Source organism: Rhipicephalus microplus, chromosome 2 (genome assembly GCF_043290135.1).
Source record: "Rhipicephalus microplus isolate Deutch F79 chromosome 2, USDA_Rmic, whole genome shotgun sequence".
NCBI classification, from domain to species: domain Eukaryota; kingdom Metazoa; phylum Arthropoda; class Arachnida; order Ixodida; family Ixodidae; genus Rhipicephalus; species Rhipicephalus microplus.
In genome coordinates this window covers 253,219,218-253,241,315 of record NC_134701.1, presented here as the reverse complement: position 1 = coordinate 253,241,315, position 22,098 = coordinate 253,219,218, and the positions used below count along the sequence as shown (strand labels likewise).

The window sequence follows — 22,098 nt, the reverse complement described above, 5'->3', positions numbered from 1 at the left end:
GGTGGTGCCAGAAAGCCTTTGGACAGCGATTTTAAGTGCTATGCACGAGGATTCTACGTTCGGACATTTAAGTTCTGCGCGGAAGCTCTACCGTGTTAAGGAATGCTTTTATTGGCCGGGAATGTGACAGTCCGTCGAGGTGTATGTGGCCACCTGCACGCAGTGTCTACACCACAAACGCCCATCTACTGCTCCGGCTGGTCTTCTACAGTCCTTGCCACCTCCAGACACACCTTTCTAACAAGTGGGCATTGACCTCGTGGGCCCTTTTCCAAAGTCGGCTAAGGACAATCGCTGGATAATTGTATGCGTCGATTACCTCACGCGCTACTGCGAGACGATGCCCATACCAACCGCAACTGCGAGTGACGTCTCTGTGTTTCTGCTGCAGCACGTCATCCTCCGACATGGCCCACCTCACGTGATCATCAGTGATCGTGGGCGACAATTCACGGCAGATATAGTAGAAGAGCTGCTTCGATTAAGCGAGTCCCACCTTCGTCACTCGTCGCCATACCATCCGCAAACAAATGGGCTCGCGGAGCGCACCAACTGAACAATTGTAAACATGCTCTCTATGTATGTGGCATCCGACCACAAGAACTGGGATGACGTGCTATCATTTATAACATACGTGTTCAACATCGATAAGCACTCGACAACAGGCTATAGCCCCCTTTTCTTGATGTATGCACGACCGCCGCGGCACACACTTGACACACTTTTCCATTCTCGACGCATGAGAACCTCTCTGTGGCCAAAATCCTCTGCCTTGCAGACGAGGCTCGTCGTATTGCTCGTCTTTGCACTTTGACAACACAGGAAAAATCGAAAGCACGCTACGACGTCGGCCACCGGCCTGTAACTTACCATCCAGGTGGCTTAGTGTGGCTCTGGACTCCGGTACGAAGATGCGGGTTATGCCAAAAATTCTCGGCCACATATGACTGACCGTTTGTTGTTCTCAACAAAACCACTAAAGTCACGTACATTATAGCTCCCCTCACGAGAAGTGGTAGAGGATCCGCTAAAACACAAGCAGTCCATGTCGCTCGACTGAAGTTGTACACACCAAGGTGAATCAATTACTTCATCCAGCGGGCTTTGTCTGCGAGGGGAAGAATGTTGCGCATGCCTGGAAAGAAAACGAAGGTGGCTGAACGTGCTGGCCGCCCCAAGCTGGAGCAAGAGGGAAGATGATGACGCTGCGATCATCAACCTGTTGGCTGCTCCGGCACTTCTCTTCGCGACCAAAATAAATGGCCCTTTCAGCCGTGTACGCCCTGGACCTCTTTGTGCGTAGCAATATAAAGGACAGGATAAAAAGCAAGAGAGGACAAAGGGGGAGGAGAAAAAAAGAGCATGAGGAACCAAACCAACAAGAATCTAGGCCACATCAAGCATAGCACGCCTGTCATACAGGACCAAGATAATTTGACTTTTTATGTAAGACGGCAAAGTGAGACTCAGATTTCTCGTAGATATCTGTCCTTTTTTCTCCTTTCATGTTTCCGTTCATTTTTTGTGGAGTACATTATGGATCAAACTTATGTTGTTGCATGGGAAATATTAGTACAGTTACAATAATTCACAGGTACACAACTATGCTTGCCCTTAGAGCTTGATCGGTCTCGCTCCTTTACAGAAACGAAAAGCACAATCCAAAGTCGTCCAAGTGCCCGGACTGCCCAAAGACGTTCAAGAATGCCCTTGCTTGCCGTCGACACGTGCTTTACACCCACTACAGTTCACGTCTGGTGAATGCCTGCAAGCTCTGCTTCAGGCGCTACAAGAACCTCCTCGAGCTTCGTTATCACATGGCGTTGTCGCACATAAGTGAGTAGCATCTTGCTCCTACAGCAGCTGCTTCAGGCCCTCATCACAATGCTATAGCACAAGGTGCTTGAATAGTAAACCATAAGTGTATGTCATGTATTAAAGTTAGGTCTTTGCGAATTGTAAAATTTAGGGTGCAAAGTGAATTGGAATGTTGAAATGTGAGCGTGAATTGAAGCAAATATTTTTCTAATATTTTGAAGCGAAATTGCAGGAAAAAAAGTCGCAGAGGATTCCTGAGCATATTCTTATGAGATCATCATCATCGTCAGGCTGACTTAGGCCACCGCAGGACAAAGGCCTCTCCCATGTTCCGCCACTTAACCCAGTCCTGTGCTTGCTGCTGCCAATTTATACCCGCAAACTTCTTAATCTCATCTGCCCACCTAACCTTCTGTCTCCCCCTTACCCGCTTGCCTTCTCTGGGAATCCAGTTAGTTACCCTTAATGACCAGCGGTTATCCTGTCTACGCGCTACATGCCCGGCCCATGTCCATTTCCTCTTCTTGATTTCAACTATTATATCCTTAACCCCCGTTTGTTCCCTAATCTACTCTGCTCTCTTCTTGTCTCTTAAGGTTACACCTACCATTTTTCTATCCATTGCTCACTGCATCGTCCTCAATTTAAGCTGAACCCTCTTTGTAAGTCTCCAGGTTTCTGCTCCGTAGCTAAGTACCGGCAAGATACAGCTGTTATATACCTTCCTCTTGAAGGATAGTAGCAATCTACCTGTCATAATTTGAGAGTGCTTGCCAAATGTGCTTTACCCCATTCTTATTCTTCTAGTTACTTCCATCTCTTGGTTCGACTCCCCGGTTATTACCTGCCCTAAGTAGACATAGTCTTTTACAATTTGAAGTGCACTATTACCTATCTCGAAGCGCTGCTCTTTTCTGAGGTTGTTGTACATTACTTTCGTTTTCTGCAGGTTAATTTTAAGACACACCTTTCTGCTCTCCTTGTCTAACTCCGTAATCATAAGTTGTAATTCGTCCCCTGAGCTACTCAGCAATGCAATGTCATCGGCGAAGTGCAGGTTACTAAAGTACTCTTCATTAACTCTTATCCCTAACTGTTCCCATTCTAGGCTTCTGAAAGCCTCCTCTAAGCACGCGGTAAATAGCATTGGGGAGATTGTGTCCCCCTGTCTTACACTCTTCTTGATTGGTATTCTGTTGCTTTCTTTATGAAGCACTATGGTAGCAGTTGATCCGCTGTAGATTTCTTCCAGGATGTTTATGTATACTTCATCGACGCCCTGATTCCGCAGTGTCTGCATGACGGCTGATATTTCAACTGAATCAAACGCCTTCTCGTAATCTATGAAGGCTATGTGTAGTGGTTGGTTATATTCTGAGCATTTCTCTATTACCTGATTGATAGTATGAATGTGGTCAATTGTTGAGTAGCCTGTTCGAAATCCTGCTTGTTCCTTTGGTTGATTGAATTGTAATGTTTTCTTTACTCTGTTAGCAATTACCTTTGTAAATAGCTTGTATACGACAGAGAGCAAACTAATCGGCCTGTAATTCTTCAAGTCCTTGTCATCTCATTTCTTATGTATTAAGATGATGTTAGCGTTCTTCCTAGACTCTGGTACGCTTCCCGTCAGAAGACACCTCGTAAACAGAGTGGCTAGTTTTTCTAACACAATCTGTCCTCCATCTTTCAGCAGATCCGATGTTACCTGATCCTCACCAGCAGCTTTGCCTCTTTGCATGCTCTCCAAAGCTTTTCTAACTTTTTCTATCATTACTGGTGGGGTGTCATCTGGGTTACTGCTAGTTCTTATAGTATTACGGTCGTGGTTGTACCGGCTACTGTACAGATCTCTGTAAAACTTCTCCGCTAATTTAACTATCCTATCCAAGTTGGTAGTTATTTTGCCTCCTTTGTCCCTTAGTGCATACATCCGATTTTTGCCTATTCCAAGTTTCCTCTTCACTGCTTTGACGCTTCCTCCGTTTTTCAGAGCGTGTTTAATTCTCTCCATGTTATACCTTCTTCCGTGCCTTATGAGATAGCAATGTGAAAGGGTTTCTTTTGGCTAGGTTGATGAAGCACTGGCAGGGTGGTGTTTCACAGTTGTCTTATCTGAAATGAGGCAATGCAGGACTCGAATTGTATTTATTTACATGATTTGGTGCAACCAATGTGTCGCTGACAACACTTCATTTTTGAAATGCAGTGTTGCTATTTCCTCAGCTTCTCCTTCTCTTTCAACTTTTGTGGAAGCCTAGCTGATATGGTGGACAAAAGTGTGCTCCCTATGAGTCCAGAGCTCCAAGTCTGCCTGGTAGACAACAATATATACGGAAAATACCTGAAATATCAGATGCTAAAAATCTTTGGCGTCGATTTTTTTTCGGACTTTCTGTCCGATTGTCAGGTTCAAAACAGTATCAATTGAGCCACCTATCTCTGTCACCTCAGTCATCTCCATGTTGGAACCGGCGTTTCCTCGAGTCAAGACATTTGCGATCGTAGCAGAGCCTGGAACGCAGCTTTGCAGCAATATGAGTGTGTGATGGGGTGAAGCATCTTGAAAATATGAAGGGGCCACTGTCGCACGAATGTCAAGTGTATTTGTCTTCACAAAGTTCGAATAGTAAAATTTTGGTGTGAATGGAATTGAATAAGAAACACTATTAGAAAAATATTCGAAATTTTCAATATTTTTGATATTCTTTCACCCGTAAAAATGCATGTGTGTTGTGGTTCTTAATGGCCCGAGTTCTAACCCTTTTTGCGTGTGTGAGATTTCAATCATCAAAGGCTGTTAACCATTGGAAGGTTGTTGGATTCGGAATGATACTGTTGAGCTCTTTTATAAGAGGCATGCATCAAAAAGCAGTTCTTGTCCCTTTGTGAAGAGTCTCTTATCAGCAGGCTACCACATTCTCATTTTGTGGTCAAATGCTATATAGATCTATGCACACTAGTTTCTCTTATACCCTTTTGTGCATTATGTCAGTGCCTCTTATAAAGGGGCTCAGCTGTAACAAAGTTCCCGGTTTTTGGAACATCACAGTTTTGCTTGCTTTTGAAAAGCCTGCTTCTGGAAAAAGTGGCTAAAATGTATCATGTGATTTGAAAGCCAAACTGCAGAGTGCAAATTTAGTATGGGACAATGAAACTAGATAGGCTGTGCCCATGCACCCCTGGATCCGCGAGGAAATTGAAATGTGGAAAGAAGCATGCAAGGCCTTACATTGCATGTGCTGTAGCCGTTGTGTTTGAGATTCTGGTGATTTTCGGAAAAGTTTGTGTAAAACAAACCGGTCGATGCATCAATTATTGAGCATGGGAACTCGAGCCCTCTGTTTTGAATGATGCATCGCTTCATTCACTTATGTCTTGTAGATCCTGTGTGATCCAAAGCTTACCAGTTTTCAAATTTTGGGATAAACAAGGAATTTGGTGGCCAGGGAGCCTCTGGAAGCGCATCATAGCAAAAAGAAAGGAAATGATTGTATCAGTGACATTTACCTGGTGCTGCACAAGCAAAAAAGAAATATTTAGATTTCATGTTCTGAGCTGCGTTCTGGCCATATTCCCTTTTGTGGTTATAATGTCCAGTGTGCTTGCACATGCTGGCTGTACAGCGTACATATGTAGGAAAGTCTAGTAATGAATTTGTGCTGTGCAGTCTAGCATTATGAACCAACTTGCCCAGCGAAAAATTTTCTTATGATTTGAATGAGTTGTCTTCAAGTAGAAACTCACTCCACTGCCACATGATATTTTTTTTTTGCAAATATTCTGTTATGTGTTTATGTAGTATCAAGAGATCAGTGGATCTGGGCCAAACAAATTGAATTGACAATATGTTATTTTTATTTTCTAGATGAGCTATCTGAAGAAGAGAAGGTAAGAGATTCTATCTACATCTTTTGGTAGACCCATAGTTTGTCTTCAACCTAAAAACAGCAAAATAAAAAGGAAGAGGAAGACAATTAAAAAATGACGAACACAAGCTCTGAATCGTTCTGTACTTGTCCTCACTCTCTTTCTTTTTTGCCGCGCTGCTTTTGTGGTTATGATGGATCCACACCAAGTCTCTGAACTTATGGTTTTGTTCCATAGTCTCGGGTTTAAGTTTGGCAGTTCGTACTGTTCTAGAGACTGTTTGTGTAGTGGCAACACAGCTACAGCAGTATTTAGAACAGTGTGTTTCTGTAGCATGACACCGTGAAACCAAGGTGACCCTACAGTAACTTTTCGGTTCATGTTAAAGCAGATATATTTTGAACTCAACTAGTATAGTATACCACAGATTAAAGCAAATATAATATGAACTAGACTAGTGCAGTATACCCTTTTTTTTGCTGCTGCAACTCGTGGAGCTCTTAAGCCTGTGATTGTCACTAACATTATATTGTTCCGATGACAACAGAGTGCCAGAAACGAACCATGATAAATAACTATAGGTTGATCTCCACTTGGATATTTTGCTTATCTTGGTCAACGGTATACAGTAGGTTTGTCTTTATTTTGTGGAATCCAGATTTAAAAAATAAATTTTGGAAATAGGGGGCGCTTGTTTGGGAGGTGCTCAAATCCAAGTAGGGGGGGATATACCAGGTTTTGATACTGGCTTTATTGCTCCCTTTCTTGCCTTGTCTTTTTTTTTTGCAACAAAATGGTTTTTTGAAAGAATGCATGGAATGTAGGAATGATCAAGTGCTCCAATAAAACTAAGTTAAATGAAAAAAAAAAAAGAAAAAAGAAATGGCAAATATGCTTGATCTAGGGTATGATAGATCTCAGTCTTCTTTATTCACTGACTACATTGAAGTTCATGCAGTTTGTTCGATGCTATCTCCTGCAAACATTCATTTACATTGATATTAACTAAACCATGATGTAACTGTTTAATTGCTGTTTTTTGACATGATATATAGTTGTTGCTTGTGTCTATAGGAGCATTTTCCAAGTTTCTTATTAGAGACAGGGGATGGTCTCTCACAGCATGAAACTCCTTATAGTAGTACTGAAAAACGCACTTAGCGTAAAGTTCATGGTCAATAATGGCATAACGTTGTCTGTTCAATTGAAGCTTTTAAACATATGTGATGCACTTGTGTTTTTTATGTTTGTGAGGAGTTGATTTTTACAGACTTATTATTTCCAACTTCTTTCTGTGATCTTTATCATCTGTTTACACTAGGTTTGCTTTCTTCGGTTGTATAACTTTTACACTTCTGTGCACTTGCTCCATTTTTTAATGCTCCAGCCTGGTTTTTAGACTACAGTACATGTTCTCGAATAAATGCTAATACTATTTAGCCAACTGCCAGTCCTGCTGTATGTTAGTCCTATACCAGAGTAAAGTAAGCTCGTACATGTAAACTAGTACCGTCATTATATATTGCGATAAATATGTTGCGATAACTATGGTGATGAACTTCGCATGCTTGGATTATCTTGATGCTGCTCGTTTCTTTTCATCTTGTAGTGCAGTTTGTAAAGTAGAGTTTCTGATAAAGTAAGCCTTTAAAATGCACTTCCCAACTTCGTGCATTTAAGAGCCACAAAAATATCTTTTATGCCATTTTTGACGAGTGGAGGTCAAATTAACTGTGCTTGAAATCAGTAGTCAAATTAGCATCTACATTTAGAGGTACCTTCTCGTGGGCTAGTTTGCTCATGAACAAGGACTTAGTTTTTTTTCACTTAGCTTTAACCTTACACAATATACACTCAGTAACAATGTAGAAACAAAACTAGCTGTACTGACCTGCGTATACCACACCTACCCTCTGCGATTTTGCAAAGGTGTATTTTTTAAAAAAATTAACAGTTAAGGAACATTGTCTCTGCTTTGGCATACTAAACATGGGTGGACGGCTGACAAATTTACACAATTTTCTTACTAAGTGATGTGTTACCATCGATAAGGGTTCAGTAAAAGAGCTCTTAATAAGATAGAGTTCACCACTCTTTCCATGTACTACAGGTTTGTATTTTCTAGCTGCGTTGAATTGGTGTAGTCGTATAAAACACGCCTACTGCCTGAAGCATCAGGCTTGAAAGGTTGCTTTCAAGAAGTAATGCTTGTCTTTAAGCTTTTTTTTTTTTCTCATCGCCATCAGGCATCACTGGAGCCCTTGAAGAAACACTGCGCTCAGTGTGACTACGTGACCTTCAACCGACGCAGCATGGTGGCACACATGCGTCGCAAGCACGGAGAGATGCTCCAGTGTCAGCAGTGCCCGAGCCAGTTTGCCCAAATAGCCGAACTCACACGACACCAGAGATTGAAGCATGGCTCTGTTGGCCGCCAGCAGTGTCCCCACTGTCCTCGTAGCTTTGTTTGCCCAAAACTCTATGGGGTGCACCTCAGCATGCATCAGGTATTGTTTTTATTTTATCACGTTACCAACTGTGCGGATGCTCAAAGATGGCGCTAATGGGGCCTCTACTTTTTTCATTGCTATGACTTCCCTCTATTAGAGCATTTTTGTGCAGAGTATTAGGTTACATATGTTATTTCGGGTTAGGTTAGGCTAGATTAACACTATGGGCAAAGTTCATTAGCACTGGGGTGACACTTGGACAACATTATACCTTCTGATACTGGCCTGGGCATTGTGAGCATAATTGCACCAGCGTTCTGGCTCAGCTGCCATGTATATGCACTAGCCTGAGTGCAATGCGTAAACATGGAGCTAACGTCATCAAATAGTTCACCGGGTGCTGACTAACACTGACATTCTACCGTTGGTTATTATGCATTGCCAAGGCGTGACACTTTTACTCATCTCTGAAATCCCAGGCAGCTGCATAGCATGCTTCATTATGTCACATGCTGTGTTTAATTTTTAGAACCATCCTGAGAGTTTGCACGTACTCTTTTACCTTGCTTTTCTCTGTTGATGCTCAGACATCCAGCTTAGAAGTTATAACAATTTGCATTGCAGAAAACAAGGCAATATAACATTTAGGGGGCCATGTTTAATATGTGGTAAAATTGTCATTTACTTCAACAAAGTGGAGCATGTAATATGTGGGAAGGGATGGGTTATAGCAAAGGAAACTTGTTTATGGAGTCTAGAGGTTTGTAAGTTATAATAAAAAAATACCTAATGCATTTAATGGCAAACATTTCAAATGGCTGGTTTTTTTGTAGCTGTGGCACCATTGAAACTTATTGCAGCTTGCCACCTATGCTTCGTGTCGCCGCACAATGCTGCTAACCCAAATTCCGGATGCTGTGTATTGTTTCACTAATCAAGTGAGCTTGCTTGTGGCCTAATGTTGTTTGCTGTAACACACCAGGGGTGCCAGTGTCATCATGTTCATATTTCTTCCCTTCCTGATTTGGTATCTCTTAAGTGGCAATTATGTCTGATAGTTTCCTGCGCAAACCCTGCAAGTGATAGTGCTGATATAAGCTATGAATAAGGTTGCTGCCATGTCGGCTGGTGCAAAACCACAACAGGTCTACGAATCTTGACGATTTAGAAATTTGAAGGAAGGCAGAGACTGAAGCAATGGGGAACTTGCGTACGATGTAATGTCGCTGGGGCCACTGGGCTGATGAGAAGTGCCATTAGGTTGCTTCCTATAAGAAGTGCCATATTTTACAAAATGGGATTTGTAATTTGTCATTATTTTCAACTTAAACATGTGGCTTGTGGGCAGGGCATAGGCAGAAATTTTTTTTCACGTTGGGGGTGGGTGGGGGGAACACCTATTTGAAATTGTGATTTTTCACGCTGTATGTCGTGGAAAAAAAAATTTCACTGGGGAAGGGGGGCACGAGCTCGGTGCGCTACTTTTGGCTACAACACTGCCTGTGGGCAGCATACATCCTGCAATTATCTCGCTAACAGCTTGATCCACAAGTGACTTTATCTCATATGTTTATTTCATTTTATTCAAGAGTACTGTATATACGTCAATGTAATAAAAGTTCTTTTTGTTGATTTCGGCAACCTAAAGTCGACACTTGCATCAAAATCAAAGACCAAAATAATTACTTTTCCTTCCTGGACACGAAAAGTGGTCCCTCGCAATACAATCGAGTAAATACAACATGTTCATAAGCTGCACGGACGTGCCTGGTCTCAAGTATTTCTTTCATGAGGCAGCCTATGTGGTGACCATATGTTAAAACTTGACCATAACCATGGCACAAAAGCAACTATATTTACTCATGTAATCCTGCCTCTTCTCTTCGCAGAAAACCGATGAAAAGTTCGGGGTGCGAGGAATACATGCGAAAATTTTTCAATGAAAACATACAGAGCATAAAGAAAAAAATGAAGGGGCCGCAAATTGGGATTCTTACACGAGCAACTAACTACAGTAAAACCTCGTTAATTCAAAGTCACTAGGGCCGCGAGAAATCTTCGAATCAAGCGGGTTTTCGAATTAACAGAACATTCAAAAAGTGGGAGGCAAGGAGTTTAGAACTGTTCAAAGTAATCAGTGCTCGTCATTTGCTGTGCTTGATAGCTAGCTGCTCCAAGGGTTATGTTTTCCAGCAATACCTGGTCTTAATTTTACCGCAAACATGGGGGAATGGTGGACCTCGCTGCTACAACTCAAAAAAAAAAAAAAAGGAGAAAAAAAAACTCGGTGGTCAACTAAAATGCGTGCCTGCGCAAAACAAGACATCCTCGCTGCAATACAGTAGTGACACGCGGGCAGCGTGTCGCCTGCACCTCGCTGCGTCAGCACGTCATGATGCGACCATTCGCACATTATTTCTGGTATAATTAGGAATTTAATGATGGCCAGTGTGACGAAACTCGTGATGTGTTCTGGCTAAGAAAAATTATTTTTGAAACATTCGAACTTAGTTTGCGAAGTTGGTGTTGCTGGCACGAACTCCGCCAGCAGTGCAAAGGTGTGAATTGCTGGAGAAGCCGGCAATTGGAGGTTCGCATACATCGCGAATTCCGCCATACTGTCCTTTATTAATTTTCTTACGATCCCAGAAAGAACTAGTTAACCATGACTAGCTGACATTGCTAGAAACACGAGATATGCTGCTCGCGCGTCAGTGCTGTCTTGCAGTGAAGCATGTCCAGTTTTCCGCAGGCACATGTTTGGTTGACCACAAACCCGTTTTTTTTCTTCTTCTTGTTTTTTGCGCTGGAATAGCGAGGCTGGGGTGCTCCAGCTAACACTCATTAGTGTCGCTATGTTCATTGCCTTGTGTCTATTAAGGGCTGTCGTTTCGGCAGATTTGCGGTGAAACTGGGATCCGAAACTGGCACATTGCACCCAAAATTTTCGAACTAACCAGACTGGTGCCGGCCGCTGCTTCAAATTATCCACACAAACTTACATTGCAAAATACGGCACCGCGGAAGAAATTTTTTGAATTAAGCAGAATTTTTAAATAACCGAGTTCGAATTAACGAGGTTTTACTGTACAAGCTTTGAGAAGTACTAATAAAGACTTATCTTAACAATAAAACCACATGTTCAACACAATGCAAGATTAATTTGTGGCACGAAAGCTGCAAGTACCTAAGTACTAGTACCGAGTTCTTGAATACCGAATGGAAAGCTTGCGGGTGTTGCAGGGGTAACTTTAACGTTCGTAATTAAACGGTTACAAATGTTAACAAACTGTTTGTAAGCCCGCAAAAGTATAGCGTATGACGTTAGTTGGGATGTTGGCCATATAGCACGGAATTGTCCGCAGTTAAGTTCCGACAAAATTGTTTTACAATCCATCCCTGTCTTAGGCACATGGAAGGCCCAGCACGTCTTGGTGGCTTTCAGCTGCCCGTGCCGCCGTCGCCGGTAGCCAACACAAAACTCGTCGACTCCAAAGTGCCTACAGGGGTCTTAATGCTATTGTTTAGTGCTTGACCAATCACTTTCAACTTGAAAGCAGCCGTGTATGTTCCGTATCACCCAATGCATTACCACAGAACGAACACAACGTGCACTAATACGACGCAACATGCACTTGCCACTTTGGCTTGGCATGGATTGGATTGAGGGTTTGTGCATTAATATAATGCATAAGAGATGGCACCAGGCTGTCGTGCACTATCATCATCAGTATTTGGAAGGAGCAGGCGACGTTACGGCTGCAATTTTCGGGAGTGCAATAATTACTCACGGGAAAAAAAATCATATTTTTATTGGGCACTGTAGGGGTGTGATAAATATACGAGTGAATATGGCACGTCACACATAATTGTGGTCCAGATTTCAGTAATTCTGCAGATAATTATTATGTTTCTCGAATGCCAACACCAAATTCCCATGAGAAGTGACCCATATATGAGATATGAGAAAGGCCTCTCTCAAAAAACAATGTTAGCTTATACTATGTTCAAAGTCCCCTTCACCGTCTGCTTCAAGCTTGTACTGTCCTGGCCCTTGTGGGAGACTAAGATTGCCTGACCAAGGCTCGCCAGGTGTGGTGCGTTTTAGACCGGCACGCTGAAGTACACAATGCATTGCGCTTTGCTGACATGGGCTGTGTAAAATGGTGGAAACTTCACAATTGGCTGTCAGGGCTGGCCCTGTTGAATTTTTCTTGGCTTAATTTGACCCGTAGCTGAGTTGTGAGTGTTCACATTGCGACGTTTCGTTTGCAGGAAGGTCGAGGCCACGAGTGCACCACATGCAAGCGCCTGTTTGAGAGTGAGGCCATGCTCAAGAACCACAGTGAGGCGCACGCAAGTGCCAGCAATCGGCGTTGCAAAACCTGCCTTCGTTTGTTTGCCACTACGTACCACTTGGCGAAGCACGAAGAGATGTACACCGCGCAATGTGTGTATTCGCTCACTTTGTGCCATCTCCCTTTATTTTGTTTTCAAGCCTTTACTTTCTTGAAGTAATTGTTTTGAGCAGTCCAGTGTTGAAATGCGGGTCTTGCTGCTGCACTAACTTCATAAAAAAAGATGAACATTTCGAATATACCACAGGGCAGTGTTCTCCATGTAGAATAATGTAGTTGTATCTGAAGGTTTTATTATTAAAAATCTTGCATTGTCTCATAAGAATCCTGAATTGAAAGTTTTTGGCTTGCAACACTTTTTTTTTATTCAAAGACTGTTTCTAAAACATGGAAACTTGGATTTCAAGTTGGGCTGTACATTCAACTGAACCAACTGTATTTGCTAAATTAGTACTAGTTGGCTGTGTACTTGGTGGCAACCGACATATTTGGCTGCGACCATGTGCCATGCTTCAGAATTGCCCTCAGTTGGACTGTATTACAAGCAGCCTCACCTTGCATTGCATTTTCAGCATGACACTGCAATAAAATTTGTCAGATATTCCAAAGGGGTCACTCAGTTTTGCATAAGTGACCCCTGCAACACTTTTCCAAATAGTCATTGAATGGTTTGATTAAAGAAGTTTATTGCCTCAAGAATTGGCTGCCGCAAACATTTATAGAATCTGTCGAGTACGAGTGGAGTTACAGGGATGTGTCACACGTTGTAACAAGCGCTGTCTCTCTCTTTTCATATCAGTGAGCGTGCTGAAAGCGCGGGCGAGGGTAGGAAAGGGGGGCAGCAAGCTGTGCTCATTTGTTAACGTGCCTCGTGATCTTAAGCACTTTTTTTTTTTTGAACATGGGGCTCACTTACACTGTGATTGCAAGCTAGCATGCGGGCATGTTGCAGCGGGCCGTGGTAACTGTGCAACTCGTGATGCTCAAATCAACCAATGGCTGTGGACTTGTGCTTATGGCCGGGTCACTTAGGTTGATAACATCACTTGTAAAAAGAAGAGCGAGCGATTCCTAGCAGACTTTCAAAATTAATCGTAAATTCCAGCCCGCGTACTGCGCAGTATTGTTTGGCTCACTTGTTCTCAGGAGCCTCAACTACCGTTTGGCAGCGTTTTCTGACCGTGCTGATAAACTGTCGCAGGGCCCCTTTAAAGACTGCAACTTCAGCCAACAATTTGTCTGTTGGGGTGCACCTCAGTTTACAGATGAACCTTCCAACTTGATTTGATTCGCAGTACATACAGCAGAAATTCAACAAAATAGTTATAGTATATTGACAATAATATGTGGTAATTAAGCTTTTGAGTGTTAACAGTTTGTTTGGGGTTAGTTTTGAAGCATACTAATTTTAAGGGAAACAAATTCGTGTAATCAGAGATTCAGTCTGATTGGTTCTGATGCATGCTTCTGAATTGCAAAATGGAAAAGCATCACAAGGTTGTGTTTTTGGTGATAGAGCCAGGAAAGAGCATGTGAGTGACTAATGAAAAATGTAACATTCAAGGACACGTGTGAACTTGGTGAGCTAAGCACTTTGTATGTTCACTTGCTCTTGCTGTGTCTAAATATTAAGAAAAGCAGTTGTAATTGTGCCTCATAATAAACAATAGTTGCGATTCTCCATCATAATGGTTTTCACCTGACCCCTTATGGCTGCTGACATTAAACAGTGTGGGCAAAGGCATTTTTCTGGCAGCTTTTAGACTTTCATGAGTATTTTAGAAATTACAACTTCTAAGGGGCTACTGTTCAGGCGGGTTTGTTTTATCTGTTCTTCATCATTGGTGCAAAGAGCAAACAGACGTCACATTTTTGCAGCTCCTGATGGCACAACGGTGATGACTTGCCCAAGCATACCTCCAAAAGTCATTAAAGAGAGGAATGACCTTCGAAATTTCACACTCACGTGTGACCAGTGCCGTTATCGTTTCAAGTACGAGAGCAGCCTGTCTGCCCATAAGATGGCATTGCATGGAAAGGGCCCGAAAGACAAGAAGTCATACACCTGTGAGGTAAGAGGGATTGGTGGAAGCATGACAAGGAGTTTTGCTGTGGCTTTGCTGAGAATTTTATACTATACTGCAGCTATGCAACTTCAGGTTTGATTAGGGTTGTTAATCTTAATGATGGCTATTTAATTCTGTTAGAAGAAATCTGAAAGAGTAACATGACTTTGCAACAAACTTGCCACATTGTCTTTTAAAACTCAATTTGTGTTTCTTTTTATGTAACCTATTGCCAAAATTGGCAATGGGATGGCTTACTCTATATGAAGTGATCATAGATTCTTTATGTGTGACGCACAGATATGCCAGGAAAGCTTCGTGTCCATGATGGGCCTGTCGTCGCACATTCGCACGCACACGGGTGAGCGCCCATTCTCCTGCAAAGAGTGCGGCGCCAGCTTTGGCCAAGCGAGCATACTGCGAGAGCACACGGTCCTTAAGCATAGCCGTGCCTTCCGGGAAACATGCCCCCTTTGTTCCAAGGGCTGCGTGTCCAAAACAAAGCTGCGAAAACATCTGCAGGCAGCCCACAAGGCACTTCGCACCTGTGCACAGCCTGCAGCACCCAGGCGCTCAACGTGAGTTGTGGGAGTCCCTCTTTGTTTTAGGGATGTGTTCATTCATTTGCATTTGGATTTATAGTAAAGATTATTATTTGTACGTGCACCTCACTTTTGCTCGTTTCCGTAGCTGTATAGTTGGGGTGACGGACTAGATGTCAGTGATTCAGTCCTCAGTCAAACTCATAACTACACTCAAAACTTATAGCAAAGTTGCATCTCACACCAAAATAAAATTGTTATAAGCTGAAATTCGTTATAAAGGTACCATAAAAAAAAAACAGAATATAGGCCGGACCGGAATACAGTCGAACCCCGCTACAACGAAACCGACGGGGCGCGAAAAAAATTTCGCTGAAGCGAAAATTTCGTTGCAGTGAAATCGAAAAAGAAGATAGCTTATATGAGCAAGCAAAACAACGCAACGTTTAAATTCAAAAAATGTCCGCTGCTTCCTCTTCTTTCCCAGCAACATCGCGACACCATTGTCGCCCATGCATAGCGACGCCATGGTCAAAAGCACGCTGAAACAACGCCTAAAACCGCCTTTGTGAACGAACCAAGCAGTTGCATTAACACGTTAACACCAGCAGCTGTCGGCCGTCAAAAGTATCCAACCACGCCGAGATAGAGACAGGGTATCGTGCAGCGGCGATTTTTGAATTATTCTATGCCATCCTTATCATCCATCACTCGCGGTTAGCTGATGCTGTTGATAATGTGGACGAACAGCCACTCTGATTAGTCGTCGCACTGGCCGAACATAATGATAAGCGCGAACATAATGATAAGCATCAGAATCGGGAAAATGCATCGTTCCGCAGTTGCACCCAGCAGCTGCATGACGGAAACCATGAACTGAGCGACTGAGCTTCAGCTTCGGATCGTCTGTGACTCAAAGCAAGCCAGTGGCAAAAGCAGGGCGGTCTCATTGCCATCGCTATTGAGCAATGGCGGCGCCCATGCTTGTTGAACAGCGGCGGTTTCTGGTGATGCGCGAACTCTTGGCCTTGCATGAAAAAGAGTTCGCGCTTTTAGATAAAGGTTAGCCATTTTTGTACCTTCTTTTTATCAGAACATTCCCCCAGAATATGTCACATTGCTCACGTGTGCTGTTCAAAGGTTTCCTGTTGTATATATTATCATGTGTGCTGCGAATAATAAAATTCAGTTGGTAGTCAGCGCTCGTGTTGTTCTCTTTGCCTTCCGTGCCTCGACTTTCGTCTGTTTCTTCTAGCACATTCGTGCTCGCGCTGCAGCCCTTAATTTCAGCTACATTGTGGTTTTTAGGTACTAATCTTAAGTAGTTGAACGCCAGAAGGCCACAAAGTGCTGTCACTCAGACTCGTTCGAACTTGAGTCCGATGACGTCTGTTTCTCACTACATAGTTACGTGTCAGAGTGCATTGTTCTCCGTTCCATCTAATGCGTTACTGATGTAGCATTTGCAGAAAAACATACGCACTACTTTTTCCAGGAGAGATTTCCAAGCTGACGACACCCAGCCACAAACGGTCGAAAGCGGCAGACATTGTAGGCGACCAGCGAGGGTCTTCGGATTGTCGCCCTGTATCCACTCATTGTAGAGCTTGTTTGTGCGATCTTTGAAGGCTTTATTGAGCACTACGTTCAGTGGCTAGAGCATTGATGTTAGTCCCCCAGGGATCACAACAAGGTCCGTCTTGCCATTGAACAGAGCTCCCTTTATATCGGCCGTGAGGTGGCCACGAAATGAGTCGGAACACCAACATGCCCGGTCACTGAAAATGCGCACCGGGTTGCCGATTCCTCACGAGCCGGATCCACTCAAGCATGAGGTACTCATTCATGAACCCTTTTTCGTTGGCTCTCACGATAACATCCCAGGGAAAGTCTTCTTCTTTTGGTAGCCCTTTCCTTTTGAAAATGTTCGAAGGGGGCAGCTTCTTTTCATCGATTGTGCACACGACTATCACTGTGAATCGTGAATGCTCGTTGCCCGTCGTCAAGAGCTTCACTTGCTTGGATCCTTTAGCAGTCACAGTCCGCTTTGAAGGCATATCGAACCAGATCGAAGTTTCGTCAGCGTTGCGCATGTGTCCCATCATGTAGGAATTCTGTCGACGAAGCCCGATCATGAAGCGCTGACACTCGACCAGCTTGTTATTGAAATCTTCCAGCAGCTTTTGGCACACAGCAGTGCGCCGCCTCAGCATAAAGCCCTTCCACTTTACAAATCGGTGCACCCACGAGGGCGAGCCCTTAAATTGTGCCATTGTGAGCCCACAGTCACACAATATCTCGACAGCTTTCACATGGATGCACTTCGCTGTCACGGGTAGCGACCTTGCACGCAACTTCTGGATTGATTCGGCGAATAGCGTTGCACCGAGTAGCTGCACATTTAATAATAATGAGCCAAGATTATTCCAAAGGCTTCTAACATGGCATATTTCATAGCCCAAGTATCGCTATGACATGTTCAATTCGATCAGTCAATCAGATTGTAATTTCTCAGGATGGTGTGTGGGACACACGCACGCCACTTTTATAAACATGGGACAGATAGACACAGGTAGAGGAATCTTGAAATAGGCTAGTTGGTTGATCATGTTTATTGTTGGTGTGGATATGCACAACCTTTGCATGTACGTACGCAGATGCACTGATGCAGCCTAGAATTTGAGCCGTAGTGCTTATATTTCTTACTCTTTCATTTAGAAGAAATGAGTAACGCATACGCCCTTTCCATAGACCTTTAACGAATTTGTAAACGTGTAGAAATGAAGAGATATAGTAAGAAATTTTGCTACGACAAAAGCTCATTAATTCTATCCCTGTTAACTTACAAAATTGGATAATGCAGACATGTTATGAGTTTCTTGGTAAACATGTGTTGCTTATTAGCATGAAAGCCTCGTTAATTCAGTCATATTTGGCCACAACCTGGTTAATCGGATGATCCTCACAGCGCACAAAGCACAGAAAATGTGGGACGTCAAGGAGCAAAGACGGCGTTCGCGAACAACCGAAACAGTTGTGGGGCTTCAGAAAGGTGGAGTCACGATCCAAAGTCTTGCCACGGTCGTATTGTGGGCGACCAAGGCTTCAGTGGTGACAAGGCTTCAGGGGCTACAAACTTCTTTTGTTTCCATTTTTACTCTGCACAAGCAAGCTTCATAGGTGCTATCCATAGTTTTTCATACTCCATGGCCAACCTGTGGTCGTATCAGTAACGACTGGTGTCAAGGTGACAAGCAGTATCGTTTTTGCCACATGTCTTCAGAACTGGGTATTCGCCATTCATGATTGTGCATTTGCTAGTCAGGTTTATTCAGCAACAGATGTGGTGTTGAGCAGTTTTGTTTCAACTCTGGGTGTAGGCTGCATGCGTGACTTCAGAACTGTGTGGACGCTATGGTAGCGTCCTTGCTGTTTGCTTGCTACATTGTGATGGACGAACGATCAGTTGCCTGCCTTTTTTCTGCTGGAAAAATAATACTCACGTGTGTTTGGTGGTGTTCGTGTGGGTGGTATGTAGAGATGAATTCAGAGTGTGTTTTGGCTTATGACGTGGGGGTCTTGAGCCGTGATCACATTGGGAATAAACCCCGAGCGAGAAAAAATTGCAGCTTTTACACTGCTCTTGTGCAAAATAAGTGTTGGACTTATGTATTCATCAAGTAAATGAAAATGCATTGATGTAATACATTCAAAACCCTATGTAAGAAACACTGGTGAGAGAGACAAATGGGTATAAGTGACACCAGTGTGCCTACATTTAAATAGTGTTTCATATGAAAATGCATACTCAGTAACCTGTTTATAAGAGACGCTCCATACAAAAGACAAGAATTTCTCCTCAGTGCATGTCTCTTGTGAAGTAGCTCAACTGTAGACACTTTGTATTGGTGATACTTCTGATTATTCGGCAATTCTGACATTTTTTTGGGGTCCCATGAAATCTGAAATGGCGAGCTTTTGCTTTACTTTCTTCCACATGTGTGTACTAATAACAGACATAAATGAAAGTTTTTTTTTTTCTGAATTTTCCTGAATCAGGTCCAGTGCTGCATCAACTCCAGCTAGAGCAGCGCAATCTGCCACTTCCGGTGACATGGTCACCTACCTGTTACCAAACCTAGTGAACACTGAGGAAACATACCTGGCAACAGAGGAAGAGGATGTGGTGCTGCAGGAAGGTCAACTGCAACAGGGCATGATTACACAAGTACAGGGCATGATTCCACAAGTAGTGGCAGTGACCACACGACCTGATGGGGCCAACCTAGGAGTGGCAGTAGACAACATCATCAACCTGATGGTGTGCGACACCCTAGTAGAGACTAACTGCATTGAGCTGGCAAGCGAAGAACAATACGTTGAAGATCGTTGATGGTGGCCATTGGTAAAAGCTGCTGCAGTGATCATAGCGGTGCAACGACTTGCTGAGTTTATTATTAATTTCTTTCAGGCCTTTTTGACTCTTCAGTACCTTATCACATGTGCTTAAGAGGTTTAAGCAATTTGAAGCGTACAATAAAATATAGTTTGGATATCCTGTGTTCTTTTTCAACATCCTTGCATAGACTATAAATAAAAATATTCAGCTAGTTCCGCACCGGCTGGATTCGCTGTTGCACTGCAAAGCTGCAAACGTGCGAGTGTGTGGGGGGTAGAATAAGATGCGTATTCTCATTTTGGGACATCATTGTCACTTTGTTTTAATTATTTATTTATTCACTCCTCTCTCGTCATGCGACCTGTGTGATGCCTTTGCCACTGTTGCTACTACCTAAATGAAGACAGCAGCACAGGGTAGACTGAGACGGCTTTGCTATAAAAGTTCTCTTTATCTGCTCCTTGCATGAGATTGCAAGGAAATTCGAAACAGTGGCTGGGAAAGTACTGACTGCATGGACAGTTGTATTAATGTTGCATTTCAGGAGCATAAATGGTGGGAGATCTGGGGAGTACGCCATTATGCTTGTCTTGGTGCACTTCCAAGGGTCATCTTGTGCATGTGAAATGGAAGTGCCAAATGTCTGATGTTGTTTTGAGGACTGACATGTTCTGTTCAGAAGAGTGATGATATTTTCTCTTGCTGTTCAAATGGCATATATTAGTCTCAAATGCATTGCAGGCACAATGATAATCAGATGATCTACACACTGTGCTTTTCCTTTTGCCATGTCCGAAGCTGAAAGGGGCCCTGTGCAACATAAAGTTCTGTTGGGCACTTTCCACTGGCTGACATACTATTTAATGAGATAGTCTTACGCGTTCTTGTTTGGGTTATTTAAGCTAATTATAATGAAGTGCAATGGATTATTAAACTGCAACTACCAGTGTTTCGTTAGTGGTAGCCTTGCCCATACTAATAATCTTTGTGTTTGCATTGGTTGGTGACTGAATGGAAACTAGTAGACCGTTGCTTTGGAAATTGGGACATTTTTTACTGCATTCCTTTCGAAACATTCCTAACCACGAACTTGTACAAAAGAAAAATTACCACCCCTCCCCCCATCCCCCGGCCGCATAGTGTTGTGGTAATGGGATGAACACCTTGGGACCACCAACTTGCAAGGTTTAATCACCACCATCGTAAAGCATGCAGAAGGTTCTCTAACAGTTGTGGCATGGGAGTTCAGTGAATCTGGTGTGCCTGAATGCTTTGCCTTCCTCTTTGCTCTGTAGAGCGGCGGGAAAAAAGGAACGTTTAGGCAGCTTCAACACAGCTCTTCAACCTTCTTTCCAGCCCCGTTTTGCTCAAGCTCCTAAAGGGGCCCTGCAACGCTTTTTGAGCATGGTCAGAAAATGCTGCTAATCGGTAGTAGAGTCTCCCGAGAACAGGCGAGCCAAATATTGTAGTACACCACGTGGCCAGGAATTCATAATACATTCTCATAGTCAGCTAAAAATTCCCTTCTCTCAACAAATGATGGAACAAGCTCAGAAAATTGGCAGATCCCACAAACAGTGACAATAGATGATATGCAAAGCATGAATGAAGAACGTTAATATGTCACTTTAAAATCAGCACAGTGTTATAAGGCGAAGGTAAATTAAGCCGTAAATGACTTCCATGTGATGACTATCACATTTGGACGTGTCATTTACCTTCGTAATCTATTCACGTCACCTGATACCAAATTTGGTATATGTGGAGCTAGCGAAACGGCCGCGAGCGTGCTATGAGCGTAGTATGTAGTTCAGTTTTACATGACATGCTTGTCATGATTATCATGTTTGGACGTGTCATTTGCATTCGGTGTCCATTCACGTCACGTGATACCAAATTTGGTATACGGGTAACTAGAGAAACGGCCGCGAGGACGCTATGAGCGTAGCATGTAGTCATGTTTTACAGACATGCATTACATGATTATCATGTTCGGACGTGCCATTTACCTTCGTCGTGTATTCGTCATGCAATACCGAATTTGGTATATGTGGAGCTAGCGAAACGGCCACGAGCGTGACGTAATTTTGTTACATGACACGCATCTCATGATTATCATGTTTGCACTAGTCACATACCTTTGTCGTACATTCACGTCCCGTAACACCAAACTTGGTATATGTGAAGCTAGCGAAACAGCAGCGAGTGCACATAGCGTTGATGCGCGCGTACGCTGGGCGCAGCGACGTAACGCTAGCAAAACTCGAGCACTCTATAGTCTGATGCTTGGTGCGACCAGCGTCTGTCGGCGAGGCCCGGCGACAACTGTCGTGAAATGCGATATGCTGCGTTTCGCGCCGACGACGTTACCCAGACAGCACCGCGTCATAGAATGAAGAACCGACCGCGTCCGTCTAGATTCGTGACGGAGGGACGCCGGGCGTGCTCAAACGCGCATGCGTCAAAGCAACGCAGCGCGGCGCGCGCCTGCGAGCATATGCCAGGCCAGCGCCTCCTCTAGGAAGATGCCTGCCGCATGAAAAGAAAAACAGCTGCCACGCCCTTTCCCTCCTTCATTTTAGATTGGATGGATGG

General features: G+C 43.4%; 1 protein-coding gene across 1 annotated transcript in view; it reads left to right on the top strand.

Annotated features, from left to right (window-relative positions):
- LOC119170120 (uncharacterized) overlaps window positions 1–19,657 on the top strand; it is a 57,342-nt gene extending 37,685 nt beyond the window's left edge. Inside the window, exons 15-21 of the mRNA XM_037421173.2 lie at window positions 1,646–1,836; window positions 5,687–5,709; window positions 7,935–8,195; window positions 12,414–12,588; window positions 14,375–14,568; window positions 14,863–15,140; window positions 19,164–19,657. Of these exons, the coding sequence (XP_037277070.2) occupies window positions 1,646–1,836; window positions 5,687–5,709; window positions 7,935–8,195; window positions 12,414–12,588; window positions 14,375–14,568; window positions 14,863–15,140; window positions 19,164–19,497 (1,456 nt within the window). The 3' untranslated portion in view covers window positions 19,498–19,657. The remainder of the gene's footprint in view (window positions 1–1,645; window positions 1,837–5,686; window positions 5,710–7,934; window positions 8,196–12,413; window positions 12,589–14,374; window positions 14,569–14,862; window positions 15,141–19,163) is intronic.
- Window positions 19,658–22,098: the final 2,441 nt, after the last annotated feature.